This window comes from Xenopus laevis, chromosome 2L (assembly GCF_017654675.1).
Source record: "Xenopus laevis strain J_2021 chromosome 2L, Xenopus_laevis_v10.1, whole genome shotgun sequence".
Lineage (NCBI taxonomy): Eukaryota > Metazoa > Chordata > Amphibia > Anura > Pipidae > Xenopus > Xenopus laevis.
In genome coordinates this window covers 42369300-42382226 of record NC_054373.1, presented here as the reverse complement: position 1 = coordinate 42382226, position 12927 = coordinate 42369300, and the positions used below count along the sequence as shown (strand labels likewise).

Genomic DNA, 12927 nt, shown 5'->3' with positions numbered 1-12927 from the left:
AATAGCAGGTATAGTAGGGAGAGATGGTGCCTATAGTAGCAGTGGTATAATATTCTCTAGGAAGGCACTGTGGCTGTGGGATGGCAGGTATAGTAGGGAGAAATTGTGCCTATAATAGCAGTGGGGATAATAGTCTCTGCGAAGGGAATGAGGCTGTTGGATAGAAGATTTAGGGACAGATAGTTTGCCACAGGCCCCACCAGCTCTAAGAACAGTTTAGACTCCAACACATTGTGAAGTGCCTTAGTGTTGTACCACCAGGAAGTGCACTACCCATAAAACACTGTGCAAGATAACCTTAACTTAGTGTTCATGCTGATTAGCCTGGCAGTGGATCTAAATAAAAAGTTTTTTTATCTTTAAACATCTACTCTATATTTTCTTTTTAGGATATGGAGCAGGTGCTGGAGTATTACCGGGAACTGGATTAACACCAGGAGCTGGACTAGGGGTTGGAGCAGTACCAGGAGCTGGATTGGGAGCAGGTAAAATCACATTATTGGCACAATATTCCAGAATGCTAATGGTATTTACCTGGGGCATTCAAACAAATAATCTTCATAAGCACTCCTGCTTGACACTCTGTGGCCACAATAATTGGGTACAACACCTTTTAAATGTAACTTGTGTGCCGCTCCTAAATCTATCAACTGTATGTATTCTTGTACAGAGGTACAATGTTGATTCCTTTCTTTTCAGGGACATACCCAGCAGGAGGCAAACCACCTAAACCAGGTAAAGGGTTCCAGACACCATGTTTAAATAATGTATATGTAAAATTGAAGGTATAGTAGGAAGAGATTGCGCAGATAGTAGCAGTGGGGATAATAGTCTCTGGGAAGGGACTGTGACTGTGGGAGAGCAGGTATAGTAGGGAGAGATGGTGCTTATAGTAGCAGTGGGAATAATAGTCTCTGGGAAGGGAGTGTGGGATAGCAGGTATAGTAGGGAGAGATGGTGCTTATAGTAGCAGTGGGAATAATAGTCTCTGGGAAGGGAGTGTGGGATAGCAGGTATAGTAGGGAGAGATGGTGCCTATAGTAGCAGTGGGGATAATAGTCTCTGGGATGGGACTGTGACTGTGGGAGAGCAGGTATAGTAGGGAGAGATGGTGCTTATAGTAACAGTGGGGATAATAGTCTCTGGGAAGGGAGTGTGGGATAGCAGGTTTAGTAGGGAGAGATGGTGCCTATAGTAGCAGTGGGTATAATAGTCTCTGGGAAGGGACTGTGGGATAGCAGCAGTGGCGTAACTACCGTGGGAGCAGGAGGTGCAATTGGGCCAGGGCCCGCACCCCCGCAGGGCACCCCGGCAGTCACGCGCCCACTGGATTCGGCTGCAGCCACACGGACGATAGTGGGGGCGGGGCCCGGCTGCACCTAGTTCCGTCACTGGATAGCAGGTATAGTAGGGAGAAGTGGTGCCTATAGTAGCAGTGGGGATAACACTTCTGGGAAGAGAGTGTGACTGTTGGATACCAGGTATAGTAGGGAGAGATGTGGCTATAGTAGCAGTGAGATAATAGTCTCTGGGAACAGACTGTGGCTGTGGGATAGCAGGTATAGTAGGGGAAAATGGTGCCTATAGTAAAAATTGTGCCTTTACTTCTCCTTTTAGGATATGGAGCAGGTGCTGGAGTATTACCTGGAACTGGATTAACACCAGGAGCTGGACTGGGGGTTGGAGCAGTACCAGGAGCCGGATTAGGAGCAGGTAAAATCATGTTATTGGCACAATATTCCAGAATGATAATGGTATTTGCCTGGGGCATTCAAACAGATAATCTTCATAAAGACTTCTGCTCGACACTCTGTGGCCACTATAAACTGGTATAACACCTTTTAAATGTAACGTGAGTGCTGCTCCTAAATCTATCCACTGTATGTCTTTGATACACTGCCAAGGGACACCTGAACATCACCTATCCAGCACGTTTTGTTAACAAAGTTTTAATTGCATCCGAAAAATATCTTCCAGAATTGATGGTGAATAGCTTAATTGCAGATTGTTGTTGACACTTATGGTGTTTCCCTGATACACTTCTTATTACCGAACATACTGCTGTATTTCACCGTTTTTTTTCCTTATTTTTCAGGCTTGTACCCGGGAGGCAAACCCCCTAAGCCAGGTAAGGGTGTACCAATGTATTGAATATGTCTCTGCATTTGTTAATAAAGCAGCACAAGATTACTCTAAGGATGCTGCCAGTTAAGTCTATATTAATTGATATTTCTTGTATTTCAGGCTATGGAGCAGGAGCTGGATTAATACCTGGAGGCGGGATAACAACAGGACTGGGAGCTGGATTAGTACCAGGAGCTGGAACTGGAGCAGGTGAGACATAAACTTGCAGTTTATTAAATGGATTCAGTTTTATTATTTCTTAGAATAGGTCCATATTTCCATATAGACTACAATGGTAATTCTTCCTCATCTCTTAATTCAAATTTTAATTTCTCTTCCAAAAATATGCCACATGCTGCTATTATCGAAATACTGGGGTCCACCAACCTGCAAAAATTTAGCAAGGAAAGAAGTAAAGAACCAGGTATATCATGGCAGGACATCACTGTATCTGAACTTTGAGGGAACAGTAAACTTCCATGATATAAAGTTACAAAATACTGCTGTGCTTAAAATGTAGCATTTTTATGTTGTACGAGTTATCTCTAATGATCGTTCCACTCTTTCCATTATTTTTCTATTTTCCAGGCTTTTACCCTGGAGGCAAACCACCTAAGCCAGGTAATTATGTATAAATGCTCTAGATATGAAATGTGTCAATACTGGAGCACAGACTTGGTGCTGAGCGTACATTTCTATAAGCAAGTGTCTTTATATTGTGTAATCTTTGATTTCAGGTTATGGATTGCCTGGAGGTGCATTAACTCCTGGAGCTGGACAAGTACCTGGAGCTGGACAAGTACCTGGAGCTGGACAAGTACCTGGAGCTGGACAAGTACCCGGAGCTGCAACAGGAGCAGGTCATAATGACTTGAGTTTTTCTGAAAAAAAGTGTGAATAGCCCACTTCTATAGGTCAGAAGAGAAGACAGTTATTGAAATATGGCAAGACAATATGTCCAGCTACATCATTTGTAATTGTTTGGTCTCCCCTAAATAGTGTTCGCCCCAATACACTGTACAGTGCTGCTGAATACGTTTTCTCTTTTTTTCAAATAAATTATATTATTTTGGCTCAGACAGTATTCCCGGGCAATAAGAAGATGCCTATCTTAACAGAAAAAGTTGACACTTCTAGATACAGTAATTATATTTATTTTTAAAGTTTACAAACATCGTTCTGTATTTTCAGGTGTATACCCTGGAGGCAAACCACCTAAACCAGGTATGGATAAGCCTGGATACCTGCTTGCATCTGTTATAATAGAAGCACATGCAGTTACTGCTCAGTGAGCAAGTATAGCAGTGGATCCATTATGTTAACATGTTATAGGGTTATAAGTTATAGAGAAGATGGCTTTGGGGCTAGAGTGTTAGATCCTAGTTACACATATTAAGGAGGGAGTACCGGACCAGACCCCAATGCCAAGTCCCCCTTGGACAATCCACCCCCCCCCATACTCCTGCTTAATTTTGCCCCACACACTCTTCTGCACACTCTTTCCAGGCTTGTACCCTGGAGGCCAACCACCTAAGCCAGGTAATTATGTATAGATGCTCTAGATATGAAAATGTGTCAATACTGGAGCAAAGACTGTTGGTGCTGAGCGTACATTTCTGTAAGCAAGTGTCTTTATATTGTGTAATCTTTGCTTTCAGGTTATGGATTGCCTGGAGGTGCATTAACACCTGGAGCTGGACAAGTACCTGGAGCTGGACTAGTACCTGGAGCTGGACAAGTACCTGGAGCTGGACAAGTACCTGGAGCTGGACAAGTACCCGGAGCTGCAACAGGAGCAGGTCATAATGACTCGAGTTTTTCTGAAAAGAAAATGTGAATAGCCCACTTTCTATAGGCTAGAACAGAAGACATTTAATGAAATATGGCAAGGCAATATGTCCAGCCACATCATTTGTAATTGTTTGGTCTCCCCTATACAGTTTGTGTTCGCCCCAATACACTGCCCAGTGCTGCTGAATATGTTTTCTCTTTTTTTTAAATAAATTATAATATTATCTTGGCTCGGAGAGTATTCCCGGGCAATAAGACGATGCCTATCTTAATAGAAAAATTTGACACCTCTGGATACAGTAATTATATTTATTTTTACAAGTTTACAACTATCTTTCTGTATTTTCAGGTGTATACCCTGGAGGCAAACCACCTAAACCAGGTATGGATAAGCCTGGATACCTGCTTGCATCTGTTATTATAGAAGCACATGCAGTTACTGCTCAGTGAGCAAGTATAGCAGTGGATCCATTATGTTAACATGTTATAGGGTTATATGTTATATAGAAGATGGATTTGGGGCTAGAGTGTTAGATCCTAGTTACACTTATTAAGAAGGGAGTACCAGGTCAGGCCCCAAGGTCAAGTCCCCCTTGGACAGTCCATCTGCCCCCACACTCCTGCTTGCTTCTGCCCCCCACATACACTCCTACACATCCAATTTTACAATCGTTATAAACATTTTTTAGAAAGCCTGCTGCTCCTTCATTTGTGCCATCCTATGCCTGATCCCTTGTCATCTTCAAACAAGGCTTGGGTTTATGAGAGGCAACTATTCTAAATACAAGAGGAGTCATTTACTTACTGTGCCACAGTAATTATTCCCCATAATTTCTATGCCAATGTTGTTGCCAAACATCTGCTGGTGTAGCGATGCATCCAAATTTCTCTGAAAATATACTGACTGCCATTATCTCCAGCATTCAGCATAAGAGTCACATGTGCACCCTTTTCATTCAATGCAAAAGCAATATAGTTTCACGTGTCACTTTAGGAATCCTGGCGGGTATAGCCTGGTTCCAGAGTTGGCAGTAGCTCCAAGGTTCCCCTGTGTCAATAGGTGCAAATACGTGAAATTCAGAACAGGAGGTAAAAAGGCAGTGTCAAGAACAACTATACAAAAGGAATGCATTTTGAAGTACCTTTAATGAATGGGATTCTTCACACAACTAATTTAAGGGCCTTGATGCTGGATAAGCAAGGTTGTATGTATGAGAACTGCATGCATAGATAAGTGAGTAAAGGTCACAAATGTTGCACTAGAACTAGTAGCCAAACAAACAATTAGCAGTTACTGTCCGCTGTTTAAAAGCAAGCATGGTGCAAACTTTGGGAATTTTATTACATTTATTTGGGGCAGACAATGTAATCTAGTGAGGGTGAAATCTGGGGTTCTGTCTACTTGCCATTATTCAAAATATCTGTTGTTCAAAATATAGTTCTACTTAACTTAAATACATGATTACCTCTCTCTTCCAATGACTATATTATGTCTAAACACTAGTCACTGTGTATATGAGAGATGTCAGGTTGCTGGAAACAGTCATAAGCATCTTCAATACAAATATGGCCAATGAATAAGTATCTTTTTTCTTTTTATAATGGAACAGGAGCTGGATTAGTACCTGGTGTTGGTGGTTTGACACCTGGCTCTGCTGGACTAGGACCAGGAGCTGGATTAATTCCTGGTGCTGGTGGATTGGCTCCTGGAGCAGCTGGAGGTAAGACATATGCCTATATTTTGACTTGAACTTCCTTAGGTTGTTTGTGACTTGCTATAGAGAGGGAACAAATGTGTCTAGACATTTGGTTCAGATGGCTCCTAGTTCCTGCCATGTCACTTCATTAGAACATCACTCATTATTTGCCATCAAACTGGAGGCTCCCATAGTCATGTTGATATAGACCCAGAGGTTCACCGTTGGCATCCTAATTAGCGAGGATTTATGTGGTAAAATATATCCGTAAAATGTGGTAAAATATATCCGTCAAATGTGTTAAAATATATCCGTCAAATGCATTATGGGAAGTAAACGAGGCAAATGTTCACGTAAATACTTTGCTCACTGCACTTGCTGTCGTAAATGACCCCTTTCCTGTACATTATGGGGGTTATTTATCAAAAACTGAAACTTTCTGATTTTTTAAAATAAAAAAGTTTGACCAAACTAGGATCCACAATTTGACCTTATTTATTATTAAAATAGCACAATTTAATTGGATCAGGGGAAAACTCGATAAAATAAAACAAAAAAAAGGAGGTTTTTCCCGAAACATTTTATTTTTAGGATTTTTGCCCGAAAGGGCCGAAATAGTCGGAATTTTTGGACTAATTCCAGCACAGACCACAGAAACTTCTGAATAGGTTAGGGACCTCTCCCATTGACTTATATACAACCATGGCAGGTCTGAAAAGGTGTATTTTCAGATTCAGACATTTTGCAACATTGCACTTTAATAAATCCCAAAAAAATTAAGTTTAAAAAAATATACAACATTTTTTGCACCAAAAAGCCAGACTGGAATTTAGTAAATAGCCCTTAGTCTATACAATCACCATAGCCTGGGGACTTGTAATTCAGAATTCCCTTTAGATACAAATTTAGGGAATGAATATCTATAGGGAAACTTTCATGATCAGTCTGGGTCACCAGAATATGAAAGTGCTTAAATGGTCCTGTGTCTAAATTTTTGTGTTGGGTTCCAAGATAATATTTCAAAGAATTGCACTTAATGAGCAAAAGCAGTACACATGTCTAAATTTTACTTTATAATTCTGGTTGACAGGTGCATACCCAGGGGGAAAACCACCAAAACCAGGTGAGGAGACTATGAGCATGAACAGCTTAAACTTACTTTCACATGTTTATAATGTCCAGGCTTCACCAGTATAAATCATCACTTCCAAAGTAACTGTTATAGTTGCAGACATAAATATCTGAATTTAAATTTGAAATGCAAAAGAAAAGTAACAGGATCATTTGTTCTAGTGTAATATCTTGTCAAGCTCCATGTTATAATCATCATATATGAGAAGCAATTAGAACCACTTTGGAAACTCACAAGTGAGACTGATCTTTGTACTGAGTGCAACCCAGGCAGCAGTGTATGGGCACTGGGTACTGTGCTGCAAATTGTAAATAGTTTCTTGTCACGTTACAGCATGAGATTCCATGGTTATATCTAAGTATAACTTAATTGTCCTTAGGTTATGGACCTGGAGCTGGTGTAGGGCCTGGGGCTGGTGTGCAACCTGGCGGAATTGGAGCAGGAGTTGGAGGTGAGATTTATGTAATTTTGTTTATAAACAAATACATATTTTATAGATGGCATAAAATTGAAGTACAGTAGTCTAGCATGGAGGAATATAGTTTCTGGCATTCTGCTTATGGATTCCCTCTGTGTTCTAATTAATTGTGCATCTGAACCTTGTTCATACATCTCTGTTCTCATCAACTGCTGTTCCCCTAATGGAGGTATGTTGCTACAATTATAGAAATGTGTATCTGCTTCCCTGGCCTGACTGGAATGTATAGTGCAACTGCATTGTGCATTTCCCTATTGTGGAATTTTTCCCACTTAAAAAGTCTTCACAGATATACAGCACATCAAAAAAGGCTCCATTAGATATCCTCCACAAGATGTTACCTCTAGTGCACACAGGAAGATATAGTCAGCATATGCAAAGAGGGATATGGCACAGGTCAGCTTTTCTGCAATGTACTGTATGTTACCCCCCATAAAAGCTTGGTAAGCCCTATACTTAATAATTTAACATCATTTCTAAATGATGTACAAAGTAGAGGCTTTTCATTGGACCCACCTCCAGCCTTGTTTGTATGTAGGCAGCTCCTCATACAGACCAAGAAGCAACTTGGTGCACACCTTTCTGTGGAACCGCATAAAGCAGGACTATGAGCAAAAAAAAGGCACTTTGCACCTTGCCTAATTTTTTTCATTTGGCCTACAGTGTTTATCCAATTTGAGATACAGACAGATAATGCCTGATAATGTCTCTTTATTTCTAGGCTTGTATCCAGGAGCAGGAGGCAAACCACCTAAACCAGGTGAGTGGACAATGAATCATTACAAGAAATATATGTATATAGAGAGATAATGAATCATTACAAGAAATATATGTATATAGAGAGATTAATATAAATCACCTGTTGTAAAATGTAAAGATATTAGAAGTCAACAAGAAGATCCATGGAACTTCAACGTGATTTTTATTATCCTATCCTATACTTTGTTTTATGATACACACATTTAATGTGCACGCTTTAGTGAGAATTAGATGCAGCTTCTCTAAAAAATCATAATTGTTTATTTCCAACACTCAGCACCAAAGTGACACCTTTGTCCAATTCTTTAAGTGTAAGTTCAGTGTATGAATTGAAGCAGGTCATTATGGGAACCACTTTCACCATGTTCCTTCTCTAGAGCAGACCCACAATTATGTGGAAGTGCAAGGAGTGGCTTTTATTATTGAGAAATTGTTCAAGCAATGAGAGAGTTTTTTTTTTTATTTTCTGATAAATTGAGGAGGAAGTGATCCAAATTATAGTCTTGCTCTGAGGGTTTTCAAAGTCTTGTTCTGTCCCTGAAACTAGAACTGCCTCTAAACAAAGACAGAAAACTTACAAACTGTATCATGAGATAGCTGCCTCTTTCCAAAAATTAAACAAATCTACTTGCTGTTAGTCATAATAAGAAACAGTTTACTGTTATTTTACCTTTGTTTTTAAGGTTATGGGTTGGGACCTGGTGCTGGTGCAGTGCAACCTGGAGGATATGGAGCAGGAGTGGCACCAGGGGGCATTGGGAGTGGTGGTAAGGTTTATTCTCATGTACCTGTAGAAGATGTTATTTATTTAAATATTATATTTATTAAAACATTTGTATTAAGAACAAGTGTTTAATTATTTAATGAGTTACTTGGAAGTTTATAATTTCCAAGTAACTGCTGGTGAGATTTATCCGCCAGACATATGTGATCTTTCACATATTAACCTAGATGTACTAACCTAGAAGGATTTTTTTTCCCTATTTTAACGTTTAACAGAGAAAATACAAAGATGGCAAATGGCATTATCTGCTGTTATATATAAAAAGCCTGACCCCCCCCCCTGACCAGGACATTCTTCTCCATTGTTGAAACTAGTGGAACATGACATACTCAAGAATATCTTTAGCTACACAGGGTTTATTCACAATGTGGAATACCTATCTTTATTTCTATTCCAGGCTTATATCCCGGAGCTGGAGGCAAACCACCTAAACCAGGTGAGTGCAGATATATTGTGTAGTCCATCCGCACAGCAAATCACTTTCCTTTTTATTTAATGTTTACTTTTTCCAATTTCTTACTGACAGTACACTATGTACAGTATATCTACATGGAATATTCCTTATGCTTATACATAGTAAGAGAAGCTGCCATTAACACAGAAGAAGCATTATTCATAGGTATCAGCTAAAAGTCTTTGTATATATTAGACCACTGAGGTGCTGTTTTCCACTGATGTTTATGGTCAACAATAGGCAATGTGGTACCTATTAGTCATTTTTATAATTACTAATAGTACAATGCACTACTGATTCATTTAACAAGTGAAAATACATTTTAAAAAATAAATGTGCGTTTTTTCGTTTACAGCAAAAGACAAATTACAGAAAATCACACATTTTCATCATAGCACTATTACAGAGTGAACCAAATATATAAAGGTTGTTTGTATTTAATTGAGGAAATAGATGTATATTTGGTAACATTAAGGGCAATTATTCTTAGGTTATGGGCCCGGACCTGGAGTACAAAATGGAAGATTTGGAGCAGGAGTGCCAACAGGGGGAGTTGGAGTTGGGGGTAAGGTTTATCCTCATGTACAGGATGTCCTTTAATTTGTAGAATTTATATTAATTACCAATATGTAAGTATCTCATGATTTAATAACTTCCTCTTTATAATGTTACATAGAATATGCTCTATACACCCCACTAAACTAGCGGTATCTGTTCTCAGAAACTGCTATTCCCCTAAAGCAGAGATGTAGTTACTTATGTAACTGCTATACAACCTGACTGATATGGACAGTGCAGCTGCACTATGCATTCCCATGTTTTGCTGAGAAAATGTCCTGCTTCACAAGCCTTGGCAATTTCTCCACAAATAGTAGGCTCTGTTAGATATCTACCACAAGATGTTAATAGTTGGCACGTTATAAATATATACTATAGTGTCCCCCCCACTCCATAATAATTATTTCAAGTCAGTAAATGATGTCTCTTACTTCCAGGCTTGTATCCAGGAGCAGGAGGCAAACCACCTAAACCAGGTGAGTCTACAAACCAGGAGATTTATCTTTTGGAATTAATCAGTAAAGGGGGAAAATAGCATAATATTACCTGCAACTGTCCTTAGGTTATGGACCCGGAGCTGGTGTAGGGCCTGGGGCTGGAGTGCAACCTGGAGGAATTGGAGCAGGCGTGGCACCAGGGGGAGTCGGAGCTGGGGGTAAGATTTACATACTCTTAAAAGTTGCAATTTTCTTTATATCATTTGTAGCAGGGACAAATATTGAATTATTTCATAAATTACTTCTGACAAATATTTAATATTTTTTAATGTAACTGGGAAATAAAAAATTTACTACATCATCACTTTTTCTGTACCTACTACTCCAATGTGCCACCTTCAGTTAATAATAAATAACGTCTCTTAATTTGCAAGAGGCAACCCACCTAAACCAGGTGAGTGCATAAACCAGAATGCACTCACCTGGAAGATTCTAAAAAGGATAAAGTATAACATAACATTACCTACAATTAAACTTAGGTTATGGACCCAGAGCTGGAGGAATTAAAGCAGGTGTGGCACCGGGCGTTTGTGCTGGGGGTGAGATTTATGTTAATTTACAAGTTGATATTTCCTTAATATCTCTTAATCTCCCTGTTCCCAGCAACTGCTATTCCCCCTAATGGAAGAATATACATATTTCAGTACAGTTATAGCAATGTGTAGTGTCTGGTGCCTCTGTAACTGCTTCATCCACCTGACTGGATTGTACAATGCAATACAAGCAATGAAAAAGTTCCTGTGGGTGCTAATTATGGACTGTGATTGGCTATTTGGTAGCCTCTATGAGTAATGGCAGTCTAATGAGGCTCTATTTGACAGTATGCATGGTTTTCATGCAACCAAGATTTGCCTCCAAGCCAAGAATTTAAAAATAAACACCTGCTTTAAGGCCACTGGGAGCGACATCCAAGGGGTTGGTTAGCAACATGTTGCTCATGAGCAACTGGTTGGGAATCACTGTGTTGAGGGTCAATTTGCATCCTCAGTGTAGAACCCCATAGTGTTTATCCACACTGAGAAACTGGTACATAATGTCTCTTTACTTCTAGGCTTATATCCAGGAGCAGGAGGCAAACCACCTAAACCAGGTGAGTGAATAAATCAAAAAACTATTTATTGGATGATTCTAACTAAACAATCAAAGAAAGCAGTATAACAAAACATTACCTGCAATTAACCTTAGGTTATGGACCCGGAGCTGGTTTAGGGACTGGGGCTGGAGTGCAACCTGGAGGAATTGGAGCAGGCTTTGTACCAGGGCGAGTTGGAGCTGGGGGTAAGATTGACCCAATTAAAAGTTGTAATTTTCTTTATATAATTTGAAATAGGAACATATATTTAATTATTTCACAAATAATTTTGAGGTTTTTCAATTCATTTTCTGAAAAATATGTACCAAGTACTGTAGCTGGTAAAAATACAGTTTCTGGCATTCTGCTTATGTATGGACCATGGAGCAGACTGTATATAGTATCCCTAATATATTTGGAGTAATTATTGCATCTTTTCTACATCTGTTACCAGCAATTTCAATTCCCCTAATGGGCAAATGTACAATGTTCCCTCTGTCACTGCTTTGTCACTTGGCTGAACTCTCAGAAAGACGAAAAGCACTTAACATATAACAAATTTAAAATAAACACATGCTTTAAGGCCACTGGGAGCGACATCCAAGGGGTTGGTGAGCAACATGTTGCTCATGAGCCCCTGGATCATCAGTGTACAATCCCATAGTGTTTATCCATCAGTGTACAATCCCATAGTGTTTATCCATCAGTGTACAATCCCATAGTGTTTATCCACGTTGATAAACAGATACATAATGTCTCTTTACTTCTAGGCTTATATCCAGGAGCAGGAGGCAAACCACCTAAACCAGGTGAGTGCATAAACCAGAAGACTATTTATTAGAAGATTCTCATCAATCAGTTAATCAAAAGATAAAGTATAACATAACATTACCTGTGATTGTCCTTAGGTTATGGAACCGGAGCTGGTGTAGGGCCTGGGGCTGGAGTTCAACCTGGAGGAATTGGAGCAGGCTTTGTACCAGGGGGAGTTGGTGCTGGGGGTAAGATTTACCATCTTTTAAAAGTTGCCATTTTCTTCATATAATTTGCAGTAGAAACAAATATGTAATTATGTCATAAATTACTTTAAGGTTCTTCTGAAAAATATTTAACAAGTACTATAGCTGGGCAGAATACAGTTTCTGGCATTCTGCTTATGTATGGAACAAGAAGCAGACTGTACATAGTAGCCCTAAAAAATTGGAGTAATTATAGTATCTTTTCTCATTGGGAAACGTACATTTTCCCTAATTTTATTAAAATATGCAGCCTTTGGTGCGTCTGTAACTGCTTTATCACTTGATTAAACTATACAGTTCAGCTGCACTTGTAGGTGGCAATTCCTGTTAGTTGCCCACAGTAAAGACACAGGGTGCTGGAAGTTGCAATGGAACATAAACTTGTTTATTTTCCTCTTGTTACCACTCACACAGTCACAGGCACACTTCAAGGCTTAGCCTTGCCAGGCGCTTCCACTGTGATTCCAACACCTTTCACAGGTTTCCTTCCTGCACCCTTATTATCCACTCCAACCCTGACTGCTGGGGTACCAGCTGGGTCACTATACCCACTTATTCCTTG

The 12927-nt window shown here is 39.6% G+C and overlaps 1 protein-coding gene across 17 annotated transcripts in view; it reads left to right on the top strand.

Annotated features, from left to right (window-relative positions):
- Positions 1-12927, top strand: part of eln1.L (tropoelastin 1 L homeolog) — a 74239-nt gene that overhangs the window by 54764 nt on the left and 6548 nt on the right. For 6 of the 17 annotated variants that reach the window (XM_018246200.2, XM_018246198.2, XM_018246202.2 and 3 more), the window contains 23 exons: positions 390-485; positions 700-735; positions 1618-1713; positions 2096-2128; positions 2245-2334; positions 2713-2745; positions 2862-2984; positions 3316-3348; positions 3783-3923; positions 4265-4297; positions 5526-5636; positions 6703-6735; positions 7124-7195; positions 7944-7982; positions 8665-8748; positions 9163-9201; positions 9710-9784; positions 10215-10253; positions 10340-10432; positions 11326-11364; positions 11460-11552; positions 12117-12155; positions 12255-12347. In XM_018246200.2, coding sequence (XP_018101689.1) covers positions 390-485; positions 700-735; positions 1618-1713; positions 2096-2128; positions 2245-2334; positions 2713-2745; positions 2862-2984; positions 3316-3348; positions 3783-3923; positions 4265-4297; positions 5526-5636; positions 6703-6735; positions 7124-7195; positions 7944-7982; positions 8665-8748; positions 9163-9201; positions 9710-9784; positions 10215-10253; positions 10340-10432; positions 11326-11364; positions 11460-11552; positions 12117-12155; positions 12255-12347 — 1563 coding nt within the window. The remainder of the gene's footprint in view (positions 1-389; positions 486-699; positions 736-1617; positions 1714-2095; positions 2129-2244; positions 2335-2712; positions 2746-2861; positions 2985-3315; positions 3349-3782; positions 3924-4264; positions 4298-5525; positions 5637-6702; positions 6736-7123; positions 7196-7943; positions 7983-8664; positions 8749-9162; positions 9202-9709; positions 9785-10214; positions 10254-10339; positions 10433-11325; positions 11365-11459; positions 11553-12116; positions 12156-12254; positions 12348-12927) is intronic. The other 11 variants (XM_018246214.2, XM_018246207.2, XM_018246215.2 and 8 more) reach the window with 9 other exon arrangements.